Genomic DNA, 14,911 nt, shown 5'->3' on the forward strand with positions numbered 1-14,911 from the left:
CTTCTATACAACCAGAGGAGTCGCCCCCTGGTGGTCAGGAGAGATAACGCAGCTTCAACACATGAAGCATATACTTCTATACAACCAGAGGAGTCGCCCCCTGGTGGTCAGGAGAGAGAATGCAGCTCTAATAGCTTCACTTGGTAGAATTGGTGGTTGCTGATGGGACATAGTCCACATACCTCATTCAAGGTTGTGATAAAGTTTCCTCTCCCTCTCTCTCTCTCACCTTCTCTGTTAACCTTTAACTAAATATCTCTCCGTGGAGCTTTTGATAAAGCCGGCGCGACGAGAAGGAGTGACATGAGGAGCGGGAGGCGGGAGGCAGGAGGCGGAGTATAAATAAGAACAGAGAAGAAGAAGTAAATGTGGCGTGAAGAATCCAGATAGCAGCAGAAAGGAGAAGGAGGCCTGAAGGAATGCAGACAGAGATAACTTACCGATAACGTGTGTGTGTGTGTGTGTGTGTGTGGGGGGGGTACAGTCCATGTTGAAGGCCTCGATTTGTTTTCTCCTTTTTTATGCCTCAATCTCTTGTTTGTTTGTTTATTTAAATATTATTATATATTTGTGTGTTTGTGCTGTGTGTGTGTGTGGGTGTGTACACACACTCTTGTACCGTTGTCGTGGGCGACGTGTCACTTGTGTTGAATCACGTCGGCAACATGTCGAGTTTAAAATAGAGACGATAGAGACGTGTTGCCTCACGCACACACACACACACATATATACATATATATATATGTATATATGTGTGTATATATACTCTCTGTGCTCCGCCTCCAGGGAGGAGTCAGACTCTTCAGGAAATGCCTTCATGACCAAAGAGCTGCCACGATGGAAAAGAGTGTGAGAAGGACTGGGAGTGTCTCTGTGTGTGTGTGTGTGTGTGTGTGTGTCTGTGTCTGTGTCTGTGTGTGTCTGTGTGTGTGTGTGTGTGTGTCTCTCTGTGTGTCTCTGTGTCTCTGTGTCTCTGTGTGTGTGTGTGTGTGTGTGTGTCTCTGTGTGTGTGTGTGTGTGTGTGTGTGTGTGTGTGTGTGTGTGTCTGTGTGTGTGTGTGTGTCTGTGTGTGTGTGTGTGTGTGTGTGTGTGTGTGTGTGTGTCTGGGTGTGTGTGTGTCTGTCTCTGTGTGTGTGTGTGTCTGTGTGTGTGTGTGTGTGTGTCTCTGTGTCTCTGTGTGTGTGTGTGTCTCTGTGTGTGTGTGTCTGTGTGTGTGTGTGTGTCTCTGTGTGTGTGTGTGTCTCTGTGTGTGTGTGTGTCTCTGTGTGTGTGTGTGTCTCTGTGTGTGTGTGTGTCTCTGTGTGTGTGTGTGTGTGTGTCTCTGTGTGTGTGTGTATTGTAAACAAACAACCCAAAAAGTCCCAGTATGCCTTTTTATTAACTTAATTTCAAGCCTGCTGCTTTTGTCAGACACACACACACACAGACACACACACATACCTTCTCCTTCTTCTTCTCCTCCTTCCTGACTCTTTGCCGCCCACATGTCTCACATTCCTTCTCTCTGACATCACAGCCTCCCAGCTCTTGCCTTCTCTCTCTTCTTCTCCTTTCAGTTCCCTCTCTTCTCCCCGTCGGCGTGTGTTTAGTTTTACGGTCGTGTGGTTTCAGTGTTTCTGGTTGAAGTTGTGATGACTCTCACTAAGGAACCTGTGGCGTGTCAGGAAGTGAACAGCTAGCTTCCCTGTGACCTCTGACCTCCGACCCGATGTTGGATGTCTCTTTTTTTGATTTGGGGTTGAAGTGGTTAAAGTTTGGCGGTGGACAGAATCTCGGCACAGTTGTCAGAAGTGGGCGTGTCCCATGAGGCGTATTGCTGTTGGTCGCCGTGCAGCTGAAGTGTGGCTCCGCCCACTTGGACCCGATGACCTGAGGAGATGACGTCACCGATTGAAGGTTGAAGTTACAGCACAGTATGTCTATATATATATATATATGTACAAATATATAAATACATATATATATATATACATTTGGATATATATATATAAAGACATTTCTCTATATATATTTCTTTATTTATATTTCTTTATATATATATATATATATATGTATATGTCTATATATATTTATTCATATGTATTTCTAAATATTTATTTCTCTCTATATATTTATTTATTTATATTACTCTCTCTCTCTCTATATATATATATACTTATTTCTAAATTTATTTATATATATATATAAATTTTTATATATTTATATATGTATATAAATATATCTCTGTATTTACACACACAGAATCAGTGTCGCTGTGTATAATCAGGTCAGTATCTGTGCCACACATGACTGATCGGGCGTGTTGGGTCATCACTGATGTCTCCTGTCAGACCAGGAGTGAGGGGAAAGAAGAGTTTAGGAGGAGGGGGAGAAAGAGAGAGAGAGGAAGAAGGAGAGAGAGAGGAAGTCATGCTCCCACTTCTTATTTCCCACGGAGTCGAGGTCACGTCTCGACAGGATTTAAGTTTTCCTTCTTTTTTTTAATCTCAAGAACGTGATGTTCAATCTGTGTTCTTCCCCCAAAGAACACCAACGTGGAGCGAGCTGCAAACTAAATAATTATTGTTTTGACGTCCACACACACACACACACACACGCACAGTATTTGGTAAACCCTGCACTCATTAACCCTTCACTCCTATGTAGACATTATATATTACCCACGGTCCAAAAAGATCAATGCGGCAAATGTGACGCAATATTTGTACCGTTTCCATGGCAACGCGCCTCCTTCATGCTTTCATGGCGCGCCCTTTATAGCCCCGAGCTGTAAAGACGGATTGGCTATGTTGTATTGTGGGGGGGGGGGGCTGATTTATTAGAATGATAATAGTTTGTTATTCAGGGAATCAGGTAATAACCATTAATTAAAAAAACAGGTTGCAAACTCCACCAGGGGGCGACTCCTCTGGTTGTATAGAAGTCTATGCTTCATGTGTTAAAGCTGCATTCCTTCATGTGCTAAAGCTGCATTCCCTCTCCTGACCACCAGGGGGCGACTCCTCTGATGTATTCCGTTAGTGGGGGATCCTTTAGGGGCGGGGCCACCAGGTGATTGATAGCTCTCTCTAAAAGAGCCATGGAGGGCAATTCTGCGTCACTCCAGATATGATCACTTCCTGTCTAGATATGATCACTTCCTGTTCGCCGGTCCCAACATGGCGACCAAAGCTTCAAGGTCATCTCCTTCATTTATTTCCTGCTCTCTGATCTTCAGATGTGATCCGAACGGGTTAAAGTCCGACAGCCTCAGACTCCGCCCCCTCCAAGGGGCTCAAATATGCTGCCTCAGCATGAGGCTGCAAAAACACACACACACACACATTCACGGTCACACATACACACACTCACAGACACACACACACACTCTCACACAGTCGCCCAAACTCAGTTTAAAGATGATACTTTAGCGCTGATGAATGAACAGAAGTCTGGTCGATATCGATAGAAGGGGGTGGGGCTCTGCTGGCAGGGGGTGGGGCTCTGGTTCTATTCATCAAACGTCCGACTCATCTACGTACAAAGTGTTCAAACTTGAGGGAATGCTGTTGCGTTGAGGAGATGCTAATATGACATTTTTATTACACGTCATTTAGCTGAAGCTTTTATCCAAAGCGACTTACAATCATGCACCGTAGAGCAGCTACAGGGAGCAATTCAGGGTTAAGTGTCTTGCTCAAGGACACATCGACTAGGGCGGGGATTGAACCTGCAACCCCCTGATTGAAAGACGGACCTGCTGACCACTGACCCACAGTCGCCCTATAGATAAAATGTATTTCGTTGTTGGCAGGATAGACGCTAAAGAGGAATTAAAGACCTCTTTTACACCGTGTATTCGTCAGCAAGCCAACCGGTTTATTTCACAGTAAATGTCGTACTGTTCCTTTAAGGCTCGTCTGACTAACGGTGGATTTCAGACTCGTTGGCGTCTTCCTCTTTGTTCTCAGGGCGTAGCACGTAGCATGTAGCACGTAGCACGTAGCATGTAGCATGTAGCACGTAGCATGTCAGCTGCTATGAGTGCTCATAAGCACATTCATTACTGTGGAGGTGTGTGTGTCTGTGGGGGTGTGTTTGTGTGTGTGTCTGTGTGTCTGTGTGTTTGTGTGTGTCTGTGTGTGTGTGTCTGTGTGTGTGTGTTTGTGTGTGTGTGTGTAACACTTGTCTGGAGCAACTCATTGTAATGATATCAGGCTAATGATGATGGTGTGTGTCTGTGTGTGTGTCTGTGTGTGTGTGTGTCTGTGTGTGTTTGTGTGTGTCTGTGTGTGTGTGTTTGTGTGTGTGTGTGTAACACTTGTCTGGAGTAACTCATTGTAATGATATCAGGCTAATGATGATGGTGTGTGTGTGTGTGTGTGTGTGTGTGTGTGTGTGAGAGATTGATGCAATAAGAAGCATTAAGAGATGTACTTATGCTGCTGGCTGCCGGTCTGGTGGAGGATGAAGAGGAGGAGGAGGATGAAGAGGAGGAGGAGGAGGAAACAGTTTGAGCTCAAATAGATGATTATTTATTGACTCCGGCTGCATTTACTACTTACAAGTTACCCTCAGATTTTTTCCCACACAACAAGCACACATACACACACACACGCACACACACACGTTCGTGTGTGTGTGCGTGTGTGTGTGTGTGTGTGTCAGTAAGAGGAGAAGCCGGAGCAGCTGGCTCTCAGGACCGAGGGAGAGCTTCTAAAAACAAACCTCTCAGCTGAAGAGCGACTCCGGACCGCCGGAGGCCACATTCTTCTAGCCGGACCATCGGAGGGGGAAGGAGGGGGGGGCATCCAGGAAATCACTGGAGAGCCGGTGAGGAGCCATGAAGTACAGACCTTTGGTGAGGGACACGGCAAAACTCATGTTAGGAATCACTTGCAGGTTTTGAGGTGATTTGGGAGGGGGAGGGGCGAGAGGGGGGGGGGGGGGAGAGCTCTTGAACTTCAAGGACTCAGGTGAGAGAGAGAGAGAGACAGATGTTGTTCACCTCCCTCTCTTGGCGTCTTTTTGGAATGTATTTGTATCTGTTTGATCTCAGAGGAGGCGTGTCCTCAAACGGAGGCGTGTCCTCAAACGGAGGCGTGTCCTGAATTGGAGGCGTGTCCTCGACCGGTGGCGTGTGTTTTGTGTGCCGTGGTGCGTTGTTGTGTAGCCGGGCGGATAATTTACCCTAAAAGATTCTGCACATGCTCCCAGAAGGGTTGGTCAGCTGTTGGTGTGTGTGTGTGTGTGTGTTGTGTGTGTTGTGTTTGGTGTGTGTGTTGTGTGTGTGTGTGTTGTGTTTGGTGTGTGTTGTGTGTGTGTGTGTCAGCAGCACATGTGTGCACTGACAGGTTGGGCTGGAGGAGCTCCTCATGGAGCTGCGTTGGGCATTCCTGCAAACTTGTCACCTTTTGGTGAAATCCACCGTTTTGAACTCAATAGGTCATCCACGTGAATCGTAGGGATCCGAAGAGTTTTTGTTTTGGGGGGGGGGGGGGGGGTCACCTGGCCCGCTGCCGTTGAGATTGCAGTGAGACGCGGAGAACAGTGTGAAGTGTTGCTCTTCGCAATAAAACATCTTTGATGGCCGTGTCGCGTCTCGGCCAATCAGCGTCAAGATGTCTTCAGCGTTTGGGGGTTCAGGTTAGCTTGAATGTTAGCCCGCTACATCTACTGCTGTCACGCTGCACGGTGTAGCGATGCTAACAAAGTACCCGTACGTTAAACACGATGTGATTTAGCATATTTTTAGTATCGATACTTCATTAAGAGAGCGATCAGAGCGCACGCGCTGCTCCGTGTCGAGCTGTCTGCGCACACTGCGCTGCGCAGCTCACAGCGAGAGAAGAGGCGGAGCTTAGAGACCGACCGGCTTAACAAATAAAAAGATGCCAGAAGTGAAATGTTTCAGTCTGTAAAGTTGTGTAACTCCAGCTGCTCATCCTGATGAACTGTGGATCATCTGGTCAGAGACTAACGGCCTGATAGTGTATAATCAATGCTATGATGGAACCATGTAGTTTCATTCATATCTGGCTGTATTAATACTCATATTACTGTCATTTGTTAAGTGTTGAACAAGTTGGTAAAAAGTGAAACATACAGATGTTTTATTTATTACTATTATAGATAAATATACCAGTCTCGTATTTATGGTACCATATTGTTTTTATTGTATTGAATTCTGGTATGGGGTATCATGATATTTATGGCAGGTATGTAATATGTATAGAAGTTATAATATGAGTATCGTGACAAACAGGTGGAGACAGAACAGATTCAGGGAGAAGTCCATGAGGACTGTTCAGGAAAAAGGAAGTTGGTTCATGAATGACTTTAACCATATTATATATAATGACAATGTATATTTGTTATTACTATCATTATAGGGCTGAGTCAGAGCGGAGGACCTTTTGTTCTTAAACTGTTTATTATCATTATTTAGAGTTGTGGTCAGAACAATAAAATGAGGCTTCAAACAACGTGGTTGTGGTGACAACAACAACAACAAAAGTCACCTGCACCCCCCCCCCCCCCCCCCCGTTGTCACCTTTTTCACCCTCATGAGTTTGCAGGTATGGTTGGGGTCGGGTGAGTTTGGAGAAGTAAAGCTGAGCTGGTCCTCTTAAAGGGACAGGACATCGGATATGTGTCGGCTTCTCGTTGATGGTTTCTAGTTGATAGTTTTTATTTGATGGTGTCTCGTTGATAGTTTCTATCTGATGGTTTCTATCTGTTCATGTCTATCTGCTGGTTGTTTTGACCCACAGACGTAGCCGCTCTGTGATGAACCCAAACACAGGAGGTTGATGTTCAGACCTCTGAGGCATTTACAGGACAACTCAGAAATGTGCAACGTCATTGGCTGTTAATACAACTCACACACACACACACACACACACAGCCAGTGAAACCGCTGTCTCTACTATGCTGTGATTTAAAAGGTGACGATGGATACCGAGTGTCATGAGGGACTCTAACAGAAAATCCAAGATGGCCGCTCTGTGCCTCAACGGTAAACAAGCGGTTTATTGGCCCTTTAATCTTCTGTCTCGTCAACATGTAGCTTCTTGTTGTCTTTATTCTTTTTAAATATCAATAAATCGTCGAAGAAAACATGGCGATGCTTCTTTAATCTTCGTTTTAGAAAATGGCCGACCTCGCGGTGCATTTGAAGGTCACGGGATTTACCAACGTTGGGAGACGTCTGGCCGATATTATTATAACCACGATTAATTTTTGCATTCATGACTTATTTCAAGATTATTCATCAAAAGAAAGAAAGTTTCTTTGATATCCGATGAGTTGTGCAGCGTTGCATGCTGGGACGGCAGCCTCTGCTCGGTGGGTTTAGTGGAGGAACACGACGGCGTGGACCGGAGGAACCGGGTGGAGCTCACAAGGAGAGGAAGGGAAGTCGAGAGATCCTGTATAGAGGAGGAAATACGCCGGAAATCATCTTCATGTCCGGTTTGCTGATTTAACTCCCGGAGCTCTGGACGCCGACTCGTCTCCACGGGGCGCCACACGGGGGGCCACACGGACCACACGGGGGGCCACACGGGGCGCCACACGGGGCGCCACACGGGGGGTCACACGGGGGGCCACACGGACCACACGGACCACACGGGGCGCCACACGGGGCGCCACACGGGGCGCCACACGGACCACACGGACCACACGGGGCGCCACACGGGGGGCCACACGGACCACACGGGGCGCCACACGGACCACACGGGGCGCCACACGGGGCGCCACACGGACCACACGGGGGGCCACACGGGGCGCCACACGGACCACACGGGGGGCCACACGGGGCGCCACATGGACCACATGGGGGGCCACACGGGGGGCCACACGGACCACATGGGGGGCCACACGGGGCACCACACGGGGGGCCACACGGGGCGCCACACGGACCACATGGGGGGCCACATGGGGGGCCACACGGGGCGCCACATGGGGGGCCACACGGGGCGCCACACGGGCCACATGGGGGGCCACACGGACCACACGGGGGGCCACACGGGGCGCCACACGGACCACATGGGGGGCCACACGGGGCGCCACACGGACCACATGGGGGGCCACACGGGGGGCCACACAGGGGGCCACACGGGGCGCCACACGGGGGGCCACACAGCGCCAGCTGCAGCAGCAGGGCCCGTTTCAATTGAGACAAACAGGCATGTTAGCATGTTAGCATGTATCTCAAATCCATGAGACGAGGAGGTTGACATAGTTTGATTGACGGGTGAGAAAGACACACACACACACACACACACACACACACACACACACACACACACACAGGGCTGCAGTGCTCTCAGTGGAGATGTGTGAAACAACAGGGTCACCAGAGGTCATCCAGGGGGAGTGAGCGCTAAGTCACATCCGTGTTTACTTGAAGCCTCAAATGTGAGGAACACGTGAGCGGGAGCAGGAATATTGACTCTAGCTCTAGTGATGCGTACGTCTCTGCTGGCGACCTGTCAATCACCTGTAGCTCCGCCCCTAAAGCGTCCCCCGCTTCATGGTCTGACTCTAAATGACCATAAAGTATAAATGATGACATCATGCTGTATAGAAGAAGACTGGAAACTAGAGACTGAGACATAAACTCATGTTTACAATGTTTACTGAGGGAATACATCAAGAGAAGTAGAGTCACTATATAGACTTCTATACAACCAGAGGAGTCGCCCCCTGGTGGTCAGGAGAGAGAATGCAGCTTTAACACATGAAGCATAGACTTCTATACAACCAGAGGAGCCCCCTGGTGGTCAGGAGAGAGAATGCAGCTTTAACACATGAAGCATAGACTTCTATACAACCAGAGGAGTCCCCTGGTGGTCAGGAGAGAGAATGCAGCTTTAACACATGAAGCATAGACTTCTATACAACCAGAGGAGCCCCCTGCTGGTCAGGAGTGTTTGTGTGTATTCTCTGGGCGTTGAAGTGACTTCATGGGTTCGGTGTTGTGTGGAATTTCAGGGAGTACCGTTAACTTTCCAGTCCAGTTTAAATACAGGACTGGAGTCACGACCTTCATCCATCATCCCCCCCTCTCTCTCTCCCTCCTCCCTCTCTTCCTCACCTTCTCTCGTGTTTTTCCCTCGCGCTAATTAATATGTTGTCTCTCCGTCCCTTTTCTCTCTCTTCCTCGCGGTCTCCTGAGGGAGGGAGACTACTGTACTGCTTAGCACAACAACAACAACACCACCACCACCACCTGCCGTCCTCGGTGCTCCAGCCACACTCGGTGGCGTTATCTCATTCCTCTGTCGGCTCCGTCGGGCTGCTCCTTCAACATGGACGTGGGTCAGATTCGTAATCTCATGCGCAAAACCCGAGACACTATTTTAGAGAACGGCTTCCTGGGCCGCGCCGCGAACGAGCTCGACCACGTAAGTGTTGACGGTTAACTTCTCGTTCTTGAAGGACGGATAGATATATATTTAGATATATACGTGGTCTCTTTGGTTGAAGTGATACTTCCTCCCCGACATCTGGGTTTGGCTCCGTCGCTGTTCCGGAAACTTTTGGACGTTATAGAACATTTTAATTCATTTATTTTTCTTGTAATGTGTTGAGTGATTGGATATATTATATATATATATATATATTCTTTTTAATATATATATATTACAAATATATACATATATATTCTTTTTAATATATATATATTTAAAGAAATACATGAACATATTATATATATTTATACATATATATGTAAATATATATTTATTTTAATATTAATACATATATATGTATTTATACATTTAATATATATATATATATATTATTATAACTACGAATATATATTTGTATTTATATAATAATAAGTGTATGAAAAGTCTTGTTTGGGTTGAATATAATTTTTATTCAGTTTTTCTTTTTTAATAAAATATATTGTTTTATTCTTCAGGAGCACATTTTATATTTTAAAATTTCAATCTTTATATATATATTTTTTTACAGTTTTGAATATTCATAATTTTTAATTTCAGGTACATTGTTGAATTTTTCAAAGTTCAGGACCAAAGCTTGAATTTTCAGGTTAAAATCTACTTTTTTTAAACACTTGCATCTTGTTTTTGGCTCCTTGTATTCATCCTTTCTGTCACGTCATCATAAAACCTTCGTCCTCTCATCCTCCGATGTGAGGAGTTTCATAACGGGTGATGTCGTCGCCTCGGGGCCCCGACAAATTGTTTTTGCCGGTTTATTTTTTGGGTCTGCAGAGAGTTACTCCTCCGAGGCCCGAGGTGTTTGTGTCGTTGGTGCTTTGGTTCTGTAGATTCAATCAATCAATCAATCAATTAACTAATTTAGAAGATGATGCCATCGATCAATACAGGTTTTTTATTTGATATTCAACATTTTCTAAGTTTGTGTCTCAGGATGCCTTCAGGTGCCACATGGAGCGTAGTGTCCACTGAGTTCCATATGGGCTCCTGCTTCACGGTTCTCTTCCTCCTCGTCCTCCTGTTCCGTCTCCACGTCTCTGATGCCCCCCCCCCCCCCCCCAGGTGGTGGCCAGTGACGGCTTGCGGGCCATGATGGAGTCGGCGCTGACGGCCAGAGACCGGGTCGGCGTGCAGGACTTCGTCCTCCTGGAGAACTTCACCAGCGAGGCGGCCTTCATCGAGAACCTGCGCAAGCGCTTCAAGGAGAACCTGATCTACGTGAGTCCACCGGCCGCTGAGGGCGCCTCTGCTGACGGTGACGTGAGGCTTTTATTCTGAAACTCTCCCCCCCCCCTTAGACGTACATCGGCTCGGTTCTGGTGTCGGTGAACCCGTACAAAGACCTGGAGATCTACAACAAGAACCACATGGAGCGCTACCGCGGAGTCAACTTCTTCGAGGTGTCGCCTCACATGTGAGTTCACGACCTCTACACACGACCTCTGGACACGACCTCTGGACACGACCTCTACACACGACCTCTACACACGACCTACACACACAACCTCTACACACACAACCTCTACACACGACCTCTACACACGACCTCTACACACGACCTCTGGACACGACCTCTGGACACGACATCTACACACGACCTCTACACACGACCTCTGGACACGACCTCTACACACGACCTCTACACACGACCTCTGGACACGACCTCTGGACACGACCTCTACACACGACCTACACACACAACCTCTGGACACGACATCTACACACGACCTCTACACACGACCTCTGGAGACGACCTCTACACACGACCTCTACACACAACCTCTGGACACGACCTCTACACACGACCTCTACACACGACCTCTGGACACGACCTCTACACACGACCTCTACACACGACCTCTGGACACGACCTCTGGACACGACATCTACACACGACCTCTACACACGACCTCTGGACACAACCTCTACACACGACCTCTACACACGACCTCTACACACGACCTACACACACAACCTCTACACACACAACCTCTACACACGACCTCTGGACACGACCTCTACACACAACCTCTACACACGACCTCTACACACGACCTCTGGACACGACCTCTACACACGACCTCTGGAGACGACCTCTACACACGACCTCTACACACGACCTCTGGACACGACCTCTACACACGACCTCTGGACACGACCTCTACACACGACCTCTGGACACGACCTCTACACACGACCTCTGGACACGACATCTACACACGACCTCTACACACGACCTCTGGACACGACCTCTACACACAACCTCTACACACGACCTCTACACACGACCTCTACACACGACCAACACACACAACCTCTACACACACAACCTCTACACACGACCTCTACACACGACCTCTACACACGACCTCTACACACGACCTCTACACACACAACCTCTACACACGACCTCTACACACGACCTCTACATACGACCTCTACACACAACCTCTACACACGACCTCTACACACGACCTCTACACACGACCTCTACACACACAACCTCTACACACGACCTCTACACACGACCTCTACACACAATCTCTACACACAACCTCTGGACGTGACCTCTACACACGACCTCTACACACAACCTCTACACACGACATACACACACGACCTCTACACACACGACCTCTACACACAACCTCTGGACGTGACCTCTACACACGACCTCTACACACACGACCTCTACACACAACCTCTACACACGACCTCTGGACACGACCTCTACACACAACCTCTACACACAATCTCTACACACAACCTCTGGACATGACCTCTACACACGACCTCTAGACAGTGACTTCTCCAAACAATCTCTTCACCTCTACACGCGACCTCTACATGTGACCTCTATACAGCACCTCAGGACTCGACCTCTACACACAACCTCTACAAGGTCACCTCTCCACGCGACCTCTACACACAACCTTTGGACACAACCTCTCCAAGCGACCTCTCCACCTCTCCACGTGACCTCTGCACGTGACCTCTGGCAGCAGGAGTCCTGCAGTAGAACTCTTCCCGTCTCTCGTGGGCGTTTCAGCCCTTCTCTGTGTCCTGAAGGCGCCGTGTGAATAAAGTCGTCGTTGTTCAGGAACTCGACGTGACGCGGTTTGTCTGAAGGTTCGAGCGTCAGCAGCAACGGAGGGAAGCCCTGTAGGTCAACAACAAAGCAGTGCATTGTGGGAGCTAGAAGTGACGTCATCGAAACCTTTCAGAGTCTCTTCCTCCTCCGCCTGATGTTTCCTTTCCTCACTCTGACTCTTCTGGAACGAATGTTTCAGGGAGGAAGGAAACAGAAGAGAAGGAGGGAGGGAGGAAACAGGAGGGAGGGAGGAAACAGGGATGAAGAGAGGTAGGAAACAAGAGGGCGGGAGGCAGGAAGAGAAGAAACAGGAGGGAGGGAGGAAGGAAACAGAAGAGATGGAGGGAGGGAGGAAACAGGGATGAAGAGAGGTAGGAAACAGGAGAGAAGAAACAGGAGGGAGGAAGGAAGGAAACGAGATGGAGGGAGGGAGGAAACAGGGATGAAGAGAGGTAGGAAACAGGAGAGAAGAAACAGGAGGGCGGGAGGAAGGAAACAAGAGATGGAGGGAGGGAGGAAACAGGGATGAAGAGAGGTAGGAAACAGGAGAGAAGAAACAGGAGGGAGGAAGGAAGGAAACAAGAGATGGAGGGAGGGAGGAAACAGGGATGAAGAGAGGTAGGAAACAGGAGAGAAGAAACAGGAGGGAGGGAGGAAGGAAACAGAAGAGATGGAGGGAGGGAGGAAACAGGGATGAAGAGAGGTAGGAAACAGGAGAGAAGAAACGGGAGGGAGGGAGGAAGGAAGGTAGGAAACATGAGGGAGGGAGGGAACAGGAGGGAAGGAGGGAGGAAAGTAAGCAAACGATGGTACCAGGATAGAGGGAACCCCTCAGACCTGAGCCTGAACGCCCCTCACACACACACACAGACACACACACGCACGCACGCATCAACACAGCGGCTGAGGAATGAGGGGGTTAAGTTCAAGGTTCTTTCCGCCACATGTTTCCTTAACGCCCCTCCCCCCCCCCCCCCCCAGCTACGCCGTGGGGGACAACTCGTACCGCTCCATGCGGACCGAGAGGCGGGACCAGTGCATCCTGATCTCGGGGGAGAGCGGCGCCGGGAAGACGGAGGCGTCCAAGAAGATCCTGCAGTACTACGCCGTCACCTGCCCGGCCAGCGAGCGCGTGCAGACCGTCAAGGACCGGCTGCTGCAGTCCAACCCGGTGCTGGAGGTGAGCCTGGCAGTCAGGACGCAGGGCATAACCAATAACCAATAATCAAGTTCATTCAGTCATTTATTTATATCCTGGATACTTTTCGTTTCCGCTGACTTGGACGTCGCTCCCATTCGCCGTATTTTTGATTATCCGGGCATTTTATACGAGTACTTGAACGCCTCACGAGCTTAAACAAGAACAACTGAACTGTCTGGTTATTAGAGACGAATTATATATTATAAATGTTTATTAACGCCAAGAATGATGTAAAATACTTCTTTATTCTCTCTCTCTCTTATCTCTCTACCTCTTAACCCCACCCCCCCTCCATCTCGTCTCCAGGCCTTCGGCAACGCCAAGACGTTGCGTAACGACAACTCGAGCCGCTTCGGAAAGTACATGGACATCCAGTTTGACTTCAAGGTGAGTCGAATAAAACAACCTGCAAGTCTCTGAGGAGGGCAGCACGAATAAAACAACCTGCAAGTCTCTGAGGAGGGCAGCACGAATAAAACACTACATCTTCTTAATAATGAAAATATCCTTAAAATAGACTTTTAAAAATCCTCGTGGACCTGCCTGTTGCATCAACCCTTCGTCACTCAGTACCTCCTCTCCTCCTCCTCCTCCTCCCTCCTCCCCCCCCCCCCCCCCCCCAGGGCGCCCCTGTCGGGGGCCACATCATCAACTACCTGCTGGAGAAGTCCCGGGTGGTGCACCAGAACCACGGCGAGAGGAACTTCCACATCTTCTACCAGCTGATCGAGGGCGGAGAGGAAGACCTGCTGCGGAGGCTGGGCCTGGAGCGCAACGCGCAGCAGTACCAGTACCTGGTCAAGGTACGGGGGGGGGGGTACCTGTGTGTACTTGTGTGTACCTGTGTGTACTCAGCTCGAAGGCTGAACCTCACACGAAGAAATAAAAGAAGATGAATATGTAGTGTGTTCAGAGTGATAATGTGTGTGTGTATGTGTGCATGTATACCTGTGTGTGTTTGTCTGCCTGTGTGTGTGTATGTGTGTGTATACCTGTGTGTGTGTGTGTGTCACAGGGTAACTGTCCCAAGGTGAGCTCCATCAACGACCGCAGTGACTGGAAGACGGTGAGGAAGGCCCTGAGCGTGATCGGCTTCACCGAGGACGACGTGGAGGTGAGTGTGTCCTCCAGGTATTAGTACTCCAGACGAGTATTAGTACACCAGAT

At 48.7% G+C, this 14,911-nt stretch overlaps 1 protein-coding gene across 3 annotated transcripts in view; it reads left to right on the forward strand.

The window, feature by feature from the left end:
• Positions 1 to 14,911, forward strand: part of LOC130211239 (unconventional myosin-Ic-like) — a 44,537-nt gene that overhangs the window by 14,260 nt on the left and 15,366 nt on the right. For 2 of the 3 annotated variants that reach the window (XM_056441971.1, XM_056441972.1), the window contains exons 2-7: positions 10,515 to 10,670; positions 10,751 to 10,866; positions 13,525 to 13,723; positions 14,051 to 14,131; positions 14,368 to 14,547; positions 14,760 to 14,858. In XM_056441971.1, coding sequence (XP_056297946.1) covers positions 10,515 to 10,670; positions 10,751 to 10,866; positions 13,525 to 13,723; positions 14,051 to 14,131; positions 14,368 to 14,547; positions 14,760 to 14,858 — 831 coding nt within the window. Of the gene's footprint in view, positions 1 to 1,799; positions 1,897 to 10,514; positions 10,671 to 10,750; positions 10,867 to 13,524; positions 13,724 to 14,050; positions 14,132 to 14,367; positions 14,548 to 14,759; positions 14,859 to 14,911 lie in introns of those variants that run through there. The other variant, XM_056441973.1, reaches the window with a different exon arrangement.

This window comes from Pseudoliparis swirei, chromosome 20, assembly GCF_029220125.1.
Source record: "Pseudoliparis swirei isolate HS2019 ecotype Mariana Trench chromosome 20, NWPU_hadal_v1, whole genome shotgun sequence".
NCBI classification, from domain to species: Eukaryota; Metazoa; Chordata; class Actinopteri; order Perciformes; family Liparidae; genus Pseudoliparis; species Pseudoliparis swirei.